Here is a 14,734-nt window from a genome sequence, read left to right as displayed (position 1 = left end):
ATTATATACATACAAAAATATCTGTACAAAAGTAAACCAAACAATTACCTCTAGCAAGTCAAATTGGGGCTGGAAGAGGTGCTCATTTTTTCTTCATAATCTTCTGTACTGTTTGAATTATTTTACAAAGGAGGAATATTCTTTTTATCATTTAAAATGAATACTTTAAAGTTACTTTTAAAAATACTGTATCACAGGCCGGGCGCAGTGACTCACACCTGTAATCCCAGCACTTTGGGAGGCCGAGGTGAGCATATCACCTGAGGTCAGGAATTCCAGACCAGCCTGGCAAACTTGGTGAAACCCTTTCTCTATTAAAAACACAAAAAATCTGCCAGGTGTGGTGGGGGGTGCCTGTAGTCCCAGCTACTCTGGAGGCTGAAGCAGGAGAATCACCTGAACCTGGGAGGCACAGGTTACAGTGAGCCAAGATGGCACCACTGCACTTCAGCCTGGGCAGCAGAGTGGAAACTCTGTCTCAAAAACAACACAACAACAAAAACAAACAAACAAACAAAGAGAAAACAACAAAAAACTGTATCACAAAAAATTCCAAACATATATAAAACTAGAAAGCACAATCACGCCCCATGAGCCTGTCGCTTGGCTCCAACAATAAATCCATGTTTTATTATACTTCTTTCATTGACTATATCCCCTCAATTTTTGGCTAGACTATTATAAAGCAAATCCCAGACATCATGCCACTTTGCTCTTTAATACAGAAGTCTATAACTCTTTAAAAAAGTGGGGGAGGGATGATTTTCTTATATAGTCACAACACCACTGTAATGTAAATAAAATTAATGATTTTTTGTAGTATTGTTTTATAATCAGGCAAGACTATGTTGACTGACTCTCAGACTGACAACAAATAAAGACTGATAACATCCAGTGTCGGTGAAAACACAGTAACACTGGCATTTCTCAGGGTTGGCAGAATTTTCTGAGAGAGAGAGAAAAAATGATTTGACCTAGTAGTTTCAATTCTAGAAGTCTACACAAAAATATTCACACAAGATATTTATGAGGGTATTTATTATAATATTGTCTGAAAAGCAAATAAACATAAAATAACCTAAATTATTTCCCCAGTTGTCTAAACAAGAGTCACTCATTGATCCATTTTTGTAGCAGAAAAAAAAGGCTCACTCATTGAATTTGGTTATCACCCTTAAATCTCTATCTCTTTTAATGTAGAATAATCCCTCCCTTTTAAGCTGCAATTTTGAATTTTAGTAGAAACAGAAATGTAAAATTTAAATTTAAAAATTTAGAAAAACAAATTTAAGAAACAAAAAATTGCTGTGAAGCTTTAACTAAACTAGGATTATAATTTAAAGTACACATACACAGAATTAGAGTTACAATGGTAATTTTAATTGTAAATGTACTAGTAGGCATATAAGTGTATAAAGCATAACACCTTATTACATTTTATGAGAAACTTCAAATGATATGAGCAACCTCTTGTCACTTTAGGAAGATCTTTTGGAAAATACATCTCAAGAAGGTCCCCATGTATACACTGTATTTAGGTAGAAAACATCAAAATTATTTCTCTGATAATTTGAATTTTTAATCAAATTTATAGCTTATATTATGATATTAAAAGTGTTACCTCACTCTTTCCCAAAAAGCAGAGCAGTATTATAATTAAATTCATTTGCTCTTAATGTGAATGTGAACAGAACTTAATGAAAGAGTGAAAAAATCCTAAAATATTCTGTTTTTAAGTTGTACTACTGGGGATAAGGAAGAAGCATCAACAAGTACCCAAGAAAAGCATTCATAATTTAGAAAGTCTAAAATCCTAGGATATGCAAAAATTATAAGAAATTTTAGATACCTTAAACAGTTACTTGAGTAACTTTTACTTATTGATAAAATCAGTTCTTCATTCCCTACAGTGAGGGGGTCAACAGAAGGAGAAAATGTTTTCTACCTTGTCCTCTGAACTCAGGAAATTTATTATTTCAGAAGAATGCACAAAATCGTCATTTTTGAAGTAATGTACTCTCCTCTTTTAATTCCTTTGGCATGTGATGAGAGACTTCACTTTCTAACCAAGGTATTTACAGCTCTCAACCTAGAATATGAACCTAAAAAGCAAAGGCAAGGCACTGACGGTCTACACTGGTATTTTGACAAACGTCTGAACTGTGATGTTATCTTATACACAGACAGGAAGCATAGTAAGTGTGAAGACCAAATAGAAAAAGTAAGCAAATTCCCATCTCTAAGTCATCTCTTAACAAAGTTATCTGATGTTTTCTCTAATTGAAAAGGGCAGTATATTATGTATTTACCCTTTGACTCAGCATCTAAAATTTATGAATCTACTCCAAAGATACACTTAATAGAAAAAGACTAATGGGCCAAACTAATTAATGCAGCATGCTTGTGACAGCAGAAGATTGAAAATAATCTACATTTTCATTAATAAGGGACAGGCCAAATAAATAATGGTGCATTTGCACCATGGTGCATAATGCAGCTATAAAAAAAAGATGAATATTTCTGTACATTGCTTTAAAATGATATCCAGAATATGTTGTTAAATTTAAAAAGCAGAGTACAGAAAAGTGTAATAGTATACAACCATTTACCTAAGGAGGTAAATACAAATAAGATATTTGCTAAAAGGATGACTTACTGGGAGGAGAAGTAACAGGACAAAGGAAACAGAAGTCAGCCTGTTCTGAATGTACCTTATTTTGTAGATTTGATTTAGAAAACATGTAAATGTTGTATAAAAGTATAAAACAAATTAAATAAAATACAAAATTTTCTCAAAAAAACTGAAAACAAATGAAACAAATTAACCTGTGTAGTGAGCTAGTGGCATGATCATATGAAGAGGAGTTATTTCAAGTCATTTTAAAACAATAATTTGGGCTGGGTGTGGTGACTCACACCTGTAATACCAATACATTAATACCAATACATTGGTGGTAGAGGCAGAAAGATCACTTGAACCCAGGAGATCCAGATGAGCCCAGGCCACATAGTAAGACTTCATCTCTACTTAAAAAAAAAAAAAATAAACTAGCCAGGCATGGTGGTGCACACCTGTAGCAGCTACTTGGGAGGCTAAGGTGGGAGGATCGATTGAGCCCAGGAGTTCGAGGTTACAGTTAGCTATGATTATGCCATTGCACTCCAGCCTGGGTGACAGAGCGAGGCCCTGTCTCGAAAAACAAAAACAAAAAAAGAAAACAATAATTTGATTATATAAGCCTAGTGGGATATAACCTAAGGACAAAAAGAACTGTAAAAGATATTTTGGACTGCTTTCAATAATCATAATATTCACATTGTTATTATTTATAGTTGTATAGTTTTTATTATACAGCATACATGTATGGAGCTTAAAAACCATTGTGTGACTGTGTGTGTGTGTATGTGTGTTAAAGAAAATAAGGAATTATGTCAATGCTGTTAGAAATCAAGATTTTTAGCATAAGAAAAAAGATACAAATATAAAATCAAAGCAGTTATGCAAATTTGTAATCTTAAATCTGAACTGAAAATATTAGTATGAACTCCTGGTTCTATGCACTGAAAAGGTCTATATGTTCAATCTGAGTTCATAATCAATACACTGATCACTCTGGGGAGCTCCAAGGTAATCAGTTTACTATTCTGAAAACTGCTTTAAAAAAAAAGATACCAAGCATTTAACTTGCCTTTCCTACATGGGTTGTATCTTCCGGTAACCAGACAGTTGATCCTAAGAACTTTTTCTTTGGAGAAATTTCCCGGTTTATAAAATGAGAAGGAACAGAATTATATTATCACTATTTTGCTAATCTCTGGTGAAATAATGGATCTAGGCAATAATCATCAATGGACAACAACATCACCAAAAGAGAGACAGGCAGGTATTAATTATAATCCGCCTAACAGAAGTACATAAAACCACCTAGGAAGTTTTCTTGCAAGCCAAAGAAGCAAATACCAAAGGGGGGAAATAAAAACCTTGACTCAGATCAAGCCCCTCGCTCTGTCAGTTTATAGTAAATTCAGGAGAAAGAGAAACATGTTAAACAATACCATGAAATAAAATCAGCAAAATCCAGAACATAGAGGGCTGTATGGGTTAAATGACCTGGTTTCTTCCAACAAATAAATTGTAAGAAAAAAAGAGGTATCAGAGTCTATAGATTAATCTCAGCGGGGTATCAACCAAATGTAATGTGTACATGTTGTTTGAACCCTGATTTGAACAAGTTAACATAAGAAAATTTTTTAAGACAATCAGAGGAATACTGATTGAATATTTGAACATAATGAAGAGTTATTAATTCTTTTTTGTGTGTGAGTATGGTAGTGTACTTATGTTAAAGAAAAAGAGTCCTTATCCTTTAGGGATACATATGTATATATTTAGCAGGGGGAGTGTGTGTATGTTGGGATGTGGGGTGTAGAGTGAGTGGGAATATTCACCCAGCATGATTAGCTATGAGTTGGCAATTGTTGAACCTGGGTGATGGGCATGGGGATATTTGTTACATTATTTTTAATTCATGCTTGAAATTTTTCATAATAAAAATTATTTTAAAAAAAAGTCTTTGGCTGTGGAACCTGGGCTTAATCTTAGCTCTATCACTGCTGTGACTTGATCATATTTCCTAGTCTCTCTATGCCTTGGTTTCTTTACCTATAAGTTAAATGTGCCTAACACATGAAAAGCATGTTAAAGGATGAGCTACTGTTATTATTAACTTCACTGGATGCTTCCTAGGAATAGACTCTAGTATATGCATTCTAAAAGAGATTCTCATCTAATTTTCCCAATAGTCTCATGATGTTGGTGTTATTACCACCTTTAGATAAAAATTAAGGCTAAGAAGTAAAATAACACGTCCTACATCACAACCATTAAGTGGTAGAATAAGAATTCAAAACTAGGTCTTTTGCCTTCAAATTCAAAGCTCTTTCCACTATGCCTCTTTGTTCTTTTTTTTTTGAGACGGAGTCTTGCCCTGTCGCCCAGGCTGGAGTGCAATGGCGTGATCTCGGCTCATTGCAACCTCTGCCTCCCAGGTTCAACTGATTCTCCCTGCCTCAGCCTCCCGAGTAGCTGGGATTACAGGTGCCCGCTACCACACCCAGCTAATTTTTGTATTTTTAGTAGAGATAGGTTTCACCATGATGGCCAGGCTGGTCTCCAACTCCTGACTTCAGCTGATCTGCCCGCCTTGGCCTGCCAAAGTGCTGGGATGTTCTTTTAGATTAACTGAAAGAGTCCTATTTTCTAGAACACAACACAAACTAATATTCACATGTAATATATGTGTATATACCTTTTTAAAATTAAACCAACATATCACATAAGGATAATCAAACTGACAAAACAATATTTTATAAACAGGAGATTTTAAAACCTTGCAGGTCTCATACACATTGCTGCAATATACAGAACATACCTCTGTAATACTCTGAGTAGTTTCCTACTTTTGATGGGGTATTTCTTCTGAAGGTTGAGAAATGCCACATGAGTCCCCTTATCTATGAGGCTACTAAAAGCAGTATGATTTTCAGGCAGTTGTAGCAGAGAGCGCCAAATGAACATTCTGAAATAAAGATATATTTTAATCCCCCCAATTTTTTTTGAGCAAAACTGATGTAACATACAGAATTTAAATTGTACCTGTATTTTGTTGGATATTCACCATAGCCTTTTAATAAGATTTGTAAACGCTTTTTGTTTAATCCATCTGGTAATTCATTCTACAAAGAAAAAGATAATATTAATAAATGATCATTAAAACTGAAAAGGTGACAAATGGTAATCTAGTCCACAGTGACTTCCCAACTTCAGAAAACAACACACAGTAAGACATACTTGTGTATCATAGGTCTTTTCCCCACTCCCCTCTCTCCTTCTCTTGGGTATGCATATACATAGCCAATAAAGTTCATGATATAGTACCTTCCCTAAACGAGCTTGACAAACTCTTTCTGTAAAGGGCTATGATATGGTTTGGCTCTGTGTCCCCACCCAAATCTCATCTTGAATTATAATCCCCACAATCCCCACGCGTTGAAAGAGGGACCTGGTGGGAGGTGACTGGATCATGGGGGTAGTTTCCCCATGCTGTTCTCATGATAGTGAGTTCTCACGAGATCTGATGGTTTTGTTAAGTGTTTGACAGTCTCTCCTCCACCTATTCCTCTCTCTCCTTCTGCTGCCTTGTGAAGAAGGTGCCCGCTTCCCCTTCACCCTCTGCCATGATTGTAAGTTTCCAGAGGCCTCCACAGCCATGTGGAACTGTGAGTCAATTAATTCTCCTTTCTTTATAAATTGCTCAGTCTCAGGTAGTATTCTTTATAGCAGTGTGAAAACGGACTAATACAGGCCAGTTAGTAAATATTTTAGGTTTTGTGGGCCAAGAAGAAAAATCAAAATTATATATTTATATATAACCACTTAAAAATGCACAAACCATTCTTAGCTTGAATAGCCGAATTAGGCCCATCAGCTGTCATCTGGGACTCCTGCATCAAGAGCAATCCACTCTGACCACTCCTCCCCCATCTCTCTCTTTCCTTAAAATTCTAGGCAATTCCTAGCATTAAAGCATCAAGGACAAGTCTGGCAGAAAAACATGTGGGAGTTCATCATTTTATCCTAACAGACATCAGCCCCTGCTGATAGTCCCTTATATCTAAGACTTTTAAGTCAATTTTTACCTTAATAAAAAATATTTTATAGAATTTAGGATTATAAAGCTGTTTTAATATATTATCTCAACTGGATCTAACAACTATATGAAACAGATGAAATGTCTTCCTTTAGTTGAGAAAATGGGAAAATCAGAGAAGTTTGGTGAATTGCTTATGGTCACAAATCTGCTAAATCTTGGCTCAAGACTCGAAGCCAGACTTTCTGATTTAGTTTAGTGCTCTTTTTACAAGAAACAGGTAGTCCAGTGTAAGAGAAGGGTAAAGGGAAAACCCAAGATGATGGTGAATGAAGATACTTGAGTGCCACATTAAAGGTATAGAGGGCAGCTAGAGCAAATGAGAGCAATATGATCCAGGAAGACTGACTTCGTCATCAAGATACCTGCTGCCATTGAAGCCTCTTTTTAAACAAAGAAAAAGATGCCCTGGAGAGTCTGGCCTCAGTTTGATCTGTCCTTGTCTTGACCATGAGCTGATAAAGTTCCTTCTTTCCTTTCTACGTGCTAATGCAAAGATTAGTTGAGGACTTGCACTTCACCCCATCCAAGTGTTCTACTTTGACCTACTTTTTAGAGCTGGCTATGGTTTCCTTGGAAGCAGCTCTATTCCTTGACATATTTCTGTAGGATATCCAGATTTGATCCACACTACAATGCTGCCAGATACCCTGACATGATGAGCCTTTTACTTCCCGAAGTTACTCATGACCATTCCCACCAGTTTTCCCAGAAAAAGGTCCTGCAAACTCTGAAGCCAGAACATCTCAGAGATACCATTCAGCTTATCTTTGCATTGAAGCATTCATTAAATAGGAGCAATATTGCCCAATCTTTACACAACTAGGCTAGGCTTGTGTCTGCTATTCAGTTTTTTCTTTAAAGAAATAATATTTTGTTTAGTTACGTGAAGAGGTTATAATACTATAAAGAAAATCAAGGGCATAATTAACATAAAAATGAGGACAATGGTTATATATATGGGGTAGGGAGAAAAATGTGAGGGGGATAAGCACGCAGGGGCTCCAAAGCTACGGTAATGCTCTATTTCTTCATGTGGAAATGGCTATGTGCAGAAAAAAGTGAACACAAGCCGGTCTGAGCCTGCTACCCTTAGAAGGCTTACTTGCAAGGTCAGCCTTTGGCTGGTGTCTAGAAGTTGAATTTCAGGAAAGTTTTCACCACCCCCAGAACCAATAAAGAGTGGCTCATTGTGCTTAAACTGTTTGTACAATGTGGTTTATGCTGAATGCCCGCCTTCCTTCTGGGAGTCTGAAATTTGAAACCTGTTAAAACAGGGTACCTACAGAACCAGCCTCTAGTAAAAATCCTGGGCACCAGGTCTCTAATAAATTTCCCTGGTAGACAATACTTCACACATATTGCCACACATATTCATTGATGGAGGAATCAAGGATGTCCTGTGATTCCAGTGGGAGAAGACTGCTGGAAGCTTGTGCCTGGTTTTTTCTGGACTTTACCCCATGTGTCTTTTCCCTTTGCTGATTTTGCTTTGCATCCTTTCACTTTAACATATTATAGCAATGAATATGACTACATGCTGAGTCCTAATAAATCACCAAACCTAAGGATGGTCTTGCAGCCACCTGACACAGGATACATATGTAATCTTTTTATTACTTTTCATTAAGCTGTAATCTGTTTTAGACACTCTTCTGTGTTGCAAGATCCCTAGTGGACGCCTGAAACCTCAGATAACACTGAACCCTAAATATATTATGTTTTTCCCTATATATACATACCTATAATAAAGTTTAATTTATAAATTAGGCACAACAATAGATTAACAATCATAACTTATAATAAAATAGCACAATTCTGACAATATGTCAGTATCAGTACTTTTGTGCTCTACAGAAGTTTTTTAAGTAAAATAAAGGTTACTGGAACACAAGCACTGTGATACTGTGACAGTAGATCTGATAACCAAGAGGCTACTGAGTGACTATGCTAGACAAAATGATGCTTCATGTGCCAGGTGGAACAGAGCAAGATGGCAGGAGATTTCATCATGCTGCTCAGAACGGTGTGCAATTTGAAATTTATGAAGTGTTTATTTCTGAAATCTTCCTTTTAATATATTTGGACCACAGCTGATTACATGTAAACAAAACCATGGAAAGTAAAACCACGGATAAGGAAGGACACTGTATTAAAATCAATGTGAAAAATAACAGGTATTATTAGTGAGAATATGGAGCAACTAGAACTCTCAAATACTGCTGGTAGGAATGTAAATCAACTACTGTTCAATCAACCACTTAGGAAAACTGACAGTATTTACTAAGTTAATCTACAGTGTATCAGTCGAGTAGTTATTCTGGGATGGGCGGGGGTAAGGGAGAGAGAGCGTGGAATGGAGCAAGAAGCTGATGGTAATGTGCCAGTTTTTGATCTGGGTGCTGGTAACATGGTGTGTGCATTCTGTGAAAGTTCACTAAGCTCTATACTTAATGTGTACTTTGCATATGTGTGTGTATATATTTGTCATTAAAAAGTTTTAAAATCCCTTGAAAATAATGTAACTTCTCTATTAATAGCTATATTTTCTTTCTTTCTCAAAGTAATATGGCTGGGTGTGGCAGCTCATGCCTGTAATCACAGCACTTTGAGAGGCCAAGGTGGGAGGATCACTTGAGGCCAAGATTGAGACCAGCCTGTGCGTAATTTAGGTTACAACTTTATTCTCTTCATTTATTCTCTTTCTTTAATTCCCAAGAGAGGGAAGAGTGGTGATGACTTAGAAATCACAAGACTTGTCTACAGCAGAGTCATGACAAATAAAGTTTAATTACCAAATATTCTTACCTTTTTACTTTCAAAATCACCAGTCAGGTCTTGTTTTAATATTCTAGTTTGTATTTTGCTTTCTCTAGATTTTGCTGGCTGCTGTACTCTTCCTGATGTTACTTTCCTCTTAAGATCACTGGAACTCAGTTTATTCTTGGGCAAATCTTCAATAACTTTCACTAAAGGTGGAGGCGGCTAAATGGAAAAATAAATATATATATTCTAATGGATATCCTTGGAAGATAGGCCTGTTAATATATGATTTTCAAAATTTGCTTTAATAACATGCCATAGAATTATTCTTCAGGCAAAAAACCTAAGTAAAATATTAAGAACATTTGCTTTGACTAATAAATCGAAGCAAATTTCTGCTGAATCCTTTTGAAGAACATAATAAAGATACATGATTAACAATAGCAATAAATATAATTATTCCTTGAAAGCTGGCCTTAAATCATTTAATACCAAATCATGTTTACACATACATAGTAAAGTTAGTATGGTGATTATTATCTACAGCAAAAAAGGTACAGTTAGAGGTATGGCCCTCTAGAATTCTGACAGAAGTATCCTAATATTCTTTGGGGTCAAGTGAAATTTCTCAGAGGAAACTGCCAAATGACTTTCTTCTAGAAGCATGGAATCTCTGCCCCTCTATCCCTTGGTTAAATGTTTTAATCTGCTTAGCGATCACTATTAGTTCCTTACTGTATCAACAGCTTAAGCAGTTCAGACAATGTGACCTAGAACTTATACCTTCATTTTTATGGGGCTCATCAAACAGGGAAAAAAATCTGAACAACTTCAATTTACTTAAAGTAACATTACTCACTAGAACATTTTCTCCATAAATAATATTCTCTTTGAAATCAAAAGATCTTCCTCCTTCAAAGGAGCAAATAAGGTAACTCAGGCTTTCTAAGTTCTAAATACAATTCAAATACAATGACCATTTACAGTTTGTGATTCAATTCTTCAATTCATCTATGGGATGGGATTAATAGTGGCCTGACTTTTGAATATTACTCATCTTTAATATCCTTAAACTATTTTTTGACTTCAATCCATTCTTCTAAATTTTTATTAAAATTTCCATTGTAATGTCACAATTTCCTGTTTGAGCCTTTCCTCTACCATGAAGTATCACCTCCCAAAAAGAACCTGAGATATGACCTGACTTGACATACATTTGTAGTGTTAAACCTTCAACATGTAAGAATTCATTTACTCTATTACCACAATACCAGAAATTCTCCAATGACAAGAAAATAAAACTGGTAAAAATGGGACAAAGGTGAGTTATGATTTATAGAGAATATAGAGCTGAACATTAATGTAGCCTGGAACAGCCATAAAGACACTGATGGTACTGGGAATGTTTCCAAAAAATAAAAAAGATCATTCTACTTCAAAGCTAGCTTTTCTATTTATGTGATCTCAATTTGCTCAACAGATAACAAGCAGAAAGGAACTAAATGACTCATTTTTACCACAGTTTTTCTCAGATCTCTGCTTGCCTCTATTAAGGTTTGGCAAGGCCAGATGCGGTGGCTCATGCCTGTAATCCCAGCACTTTGGGAGGCCAAGGTGGGTGGATCACCAAGGTCAGGAGTTCAAGAGCAGCCTGGCCAACATGGTGAAACACCATCTCTACTAAAAATACAAAAATTAGCCGGGCGTGGTGGCATGCGCCTGTAATCCCAGCTACTAGGGAGGCTGAGGAAGGAGAATTGTTTGAACCCAGGAGGCAGAGGCTGCAGTGAGCCGAGATCACACCATTGCACTCCAGCCTGGGCGACAGAGTAAGACTCCATCTCAAAAAAAAAAAAAGAAAAGAAGGTTTAGCTAGTACTGTGAAACTGACTATTCAGAGGCTGAAAACTCTCACTAAGAACAGATATTAATACATTTCAAAAAATTTACTAATATATAGCACATATTATAATGTAAAAATATATTTATATAGTATATATAATGATATAAAGAGCAAAAGAGCAGCATAGTATAATCCCGTATGTTTAGAGACAAGTATGCATACACACACGTGCGCACGCACACACACAAACATATATGGATAGTTAATTCTCACCATTTGCAGTGGTTCTATAAAGTCACCATGAACACTCAATTAGTGAATACTAAAACACTGCTCCTAGGGGAAACACGGAGTCAGGTTCCTGAGAGCCTCATTAATCAATCAATACATATATGTGTGTTTTTGTTTAAAGACATCTTATTTAATACATATTGCTGATTCCTTATCATTGAACTCACAGCTTAGCACTATAACTCATTCCTAAATGAGTTTATCTAACACACGTATTTTCTCTGTAAGGTAAGCCACAGCCTTCCTGTGTTTAGAAACAATAAATAGCGCTTCAGCGCTACACTTGGGGACCACTTTAAGCAGTAAAATCTTAACAAAAAGCTTCAAAATGCAAAAAAAAAAAATGGTATTAAGTAGACCACAAAGAGGATACTTGTTTACACTATGAGAGCTGAAACAAGAGGACAGAGTGTTGCCTTGTTTGACTTCAGCTGGGAACAAGGGTGTCTGGTGACTCAAATTTTCACTGCTCTGTGCATGTCCCTGAATGACCATGAAAGCACTGCAACTATTAATTTTGAAGTTACAAATAAATTTTAGTGAGTAGGTGAATTCTCATGTATAGAATGCACAAATAATGAGGAGTGACTATATATATTTACACACATAGAAAAGAAATTGGGAACGTATAAATCAGAATCATCTGAGAATGGTAAGACTTTCAGTGATTTGTATTTGCCTATTTGCTATTCTGTATATTCTTATTTTTTTCTGCAATAAGACACTAACTACTTGTATAATTTTTTAAAAGATAAAGAAAACAAAAAGGAGGAGGCACAAACTTTTTTTTAGAATAAAAAAAGGTGGCAAACGCCACTCCAAATGCACCCAATCTCAAGTGATCTTGGAAGAATTGGAACACCCAGAACTGCTAGTTACTCGCTGTGTGATTAATTTTGAACATGAACTTCTTCCTGTGTAAAATGAAAGAGTTAAATCAGGTGATCATCAAAGTCTCTGTTAGAGCTACCAAGGTGCAATTCCAGACTGGAAGACACAGGACAATATGACTGGTTAGCCGGAGGAATTTTAGATAACCAGAGAAGAGAAGTGAGGCATGCATTTTAGTGAAATGGATGGTGTGGATAATAGATGCAGAAATAAGGATGGTGTCTATGGGGATAACGAGGGAAGCTGTAAGTTCGAGGAAATAAGTTAGACAGGTAGACAAGATTAGAGAGAACACAGAGAGCCAGGCAGAAGAGTCTGGACTTAATTCAACAGGCGAAGGAAGGAAGCCACTAAAGTAGCATTAGTTAAGAAATGATGATGAATTATTTTAGAAGATGGAAGGATGGGCAGGGCAAGCACTGAGGGCTCTGAGTTTAAGATATTTCTTTAAATTACCATTAGTCCAGAGTAGTTAATGAAGACCAATACAAGGATAGCAATTATGGAGGTGGAGAACAGACAGCACATTTATAGATATTTCAAATTTAAGAAGTTGGGCTGGGCGCAGTGGCTCACACCTGTAATCCCAGCACTTTGGGAAGCCAAGGCGGGCGGATCATGAGGTCAGGAGTTTGAGACCAGCCTGACCAACATGGTGAATCCCCATCTTTACTAAAAATACAAAAATTAGCTGGGCGTGGTGGCATGTGCCTGTAATCCCAGCTACTCAGGAGGCTGAGGCAGGAGAATCGCTTGAACCTGGGAGGCAGAGGTTGCAATGAGCCAAGATCGCACCATTGCACTCCAGCCTGGGCAATAAGAGCAAAACTCCATCTCAAAAAAAACCAAAAACAAACAAAAAAAAACCAAACAAGTTATATGACTTAGTATTGACTGGATTTAGAAAATAAAGGCATAGGAAGTCATAGAGCTTCAAGGTTTCTAGCTTATGAGATGGGAAGAAAACATGAGAGAGAATTGAAGAAAGTAGGACTGAAGAACTGTTTTGGGAAGGAGATAATGAGTAACACCTAAATGAGAGACATCAAACGGAGATGTCCCTCAGGAAGGCAGCAATTTAAGAATGGAGCATATGTGAGAAATCAAGGCCAGAGATGTGGCTTTGGGAGTAAGAGCAACAAAATATATCCAGAAAAATGGATAAGTTCCAGGTAAGTTAGAAATAGTGGCATGAAGATTTTATTCTTGATGATATAATATGTAAGTGTTTATAAAAAGCTGATGTTGATTACTTCATCATACATACCTTATTTATTTCTTGTGTTAAAGCCTGAACTGAATATATGTTTAGACTTCCATTTTCCATAATAGATGCAATGTACCGTCCATGTGGGCTAATTGCTGATGAGCTAATTCCTTCATCAAGGCTCCCAATCTCAAAGAGAAGTTTACAAGTCTGTATATTGATAAATCTCATAATACCATCTTGACTTAGTACTCCAAGCACCTAAGAGAGAAAAAATACAAATTCCTAAAAATATGTGATAGTCAATGTCTGAAAGTCATACTATATACACGTCTTTACATGTATGCAACGTTTGTTTATGTACGTGTGTGTATATGTGTGTGTGTGTGTATGTATAAATATATATATTTTGAGGGAGACACCCAGAGGAAATTCTATTCTCAGAGAGACATTATATGTTTTATTTTATTATTATTATTATTATTATTGTTTTGAGACGGAGTTTTATTCTTGTTGCCCAGGCTGGAATGCAGTGGCGTGATCTCCACTCACTGCGACCTCTGCCTCCTGGGTTCAAGCAATTCTCCAGCCTCACCCTGCTGAGTAGCTGGGATTATAGGCGTGTGTCACCACGCCTGGCTAATTTTTGTATTTTTAGTAGGGATGGCGTTTCACCATGTTGGCCAGGCTGCTCTCGAACTCCTGATGTCAGGTGATCTGCCTGCCTCGGCCTCCCAAAGTGCTGGGATTACAGGCATGAGCCACTGCACCTGGCCTGGTATTATATGTTTTAAAATCACAACTTATGGCTCATGTTGATTATGCCCTGGCTCTAATCAGAATCAGCAGGGAACCTATCATGGTAGACTATGGAAAGGTACCCTAAGAATCTTCCCTTCCCACAGGCAGATCATGCCCACTGACGACATACACAGGGGACAGAGAGGATTAGACAATGATATAATTTGAATGTGTCTATCCAACAGCAAATATTGAAAACTTGCTCAATGCAACAGTGTTGGCAGCTAG

At 36.6% G+C, this 14,734-nt stretch overlaps 1 protein-coding gene across 21 annotated transcripts in view; it reads right to left on the bottom strand.

Moving 5' to 3' along the window:
• The window catches only part of TBC1D31 (TBC1 domain family member 31), a 97,059-nt gene that overhangs the window by 52,035 nt on the left and 30,290 nt on the right, over positions 1 to 14,734 (bottom strand). For 16 of the 21 annotated variants that reach the window (XM_055287158.2, XM_055287156.2, XM_055287154.2 and 13 more), the window contains exons 7-10: positions 13,766 to 13,966; positions 9,519 to 9,695; positions 5,657 to 5,736; positions 5,433 to 5,579 (exon numbers count right to left, since the gene is read on the bottom strand). In XM_055287158.2, coding sequence (XP_055143133.1) covers positions 5,433 to 5,579; positions 5,657 to 5,736; positions 9,519 to 9,695; positions 13,766 to 13,966 — 605 coding nt within the window. Of the gene's footprint in view, positions 1 to 5,432; positions 5,580 to 5,656; positions 5,737 to 9,518; positions 9,696 to 13,765; positions 13,967 to 14,734 lie in introns of those variants that run through there. The other 5 variants (XM_063643533.1, XM_063643537.1, XM_063643540.1 and 2 more) reach the window with 2 other exon arrangements.

This window comes from Symphalangus syndactylus, chromosome 7 (assembly GCF_028878055.3).
Source record: "Symphalangus syndactylus isolate Jambi chromosome 7, NHGRI_mSymSyn1-v2.1_pri, whole genome shotgun sequence".
Classification (NCBI taxonomy): Eukaryota; Metazoa; Chordata; class Mammalia; order Primates; family Hylobatidae; genus Symphalangus; species Symphalangus syndactylus.
This window is presented reverse-complemented; position numbering and strand designations above follow the sequence as displayed.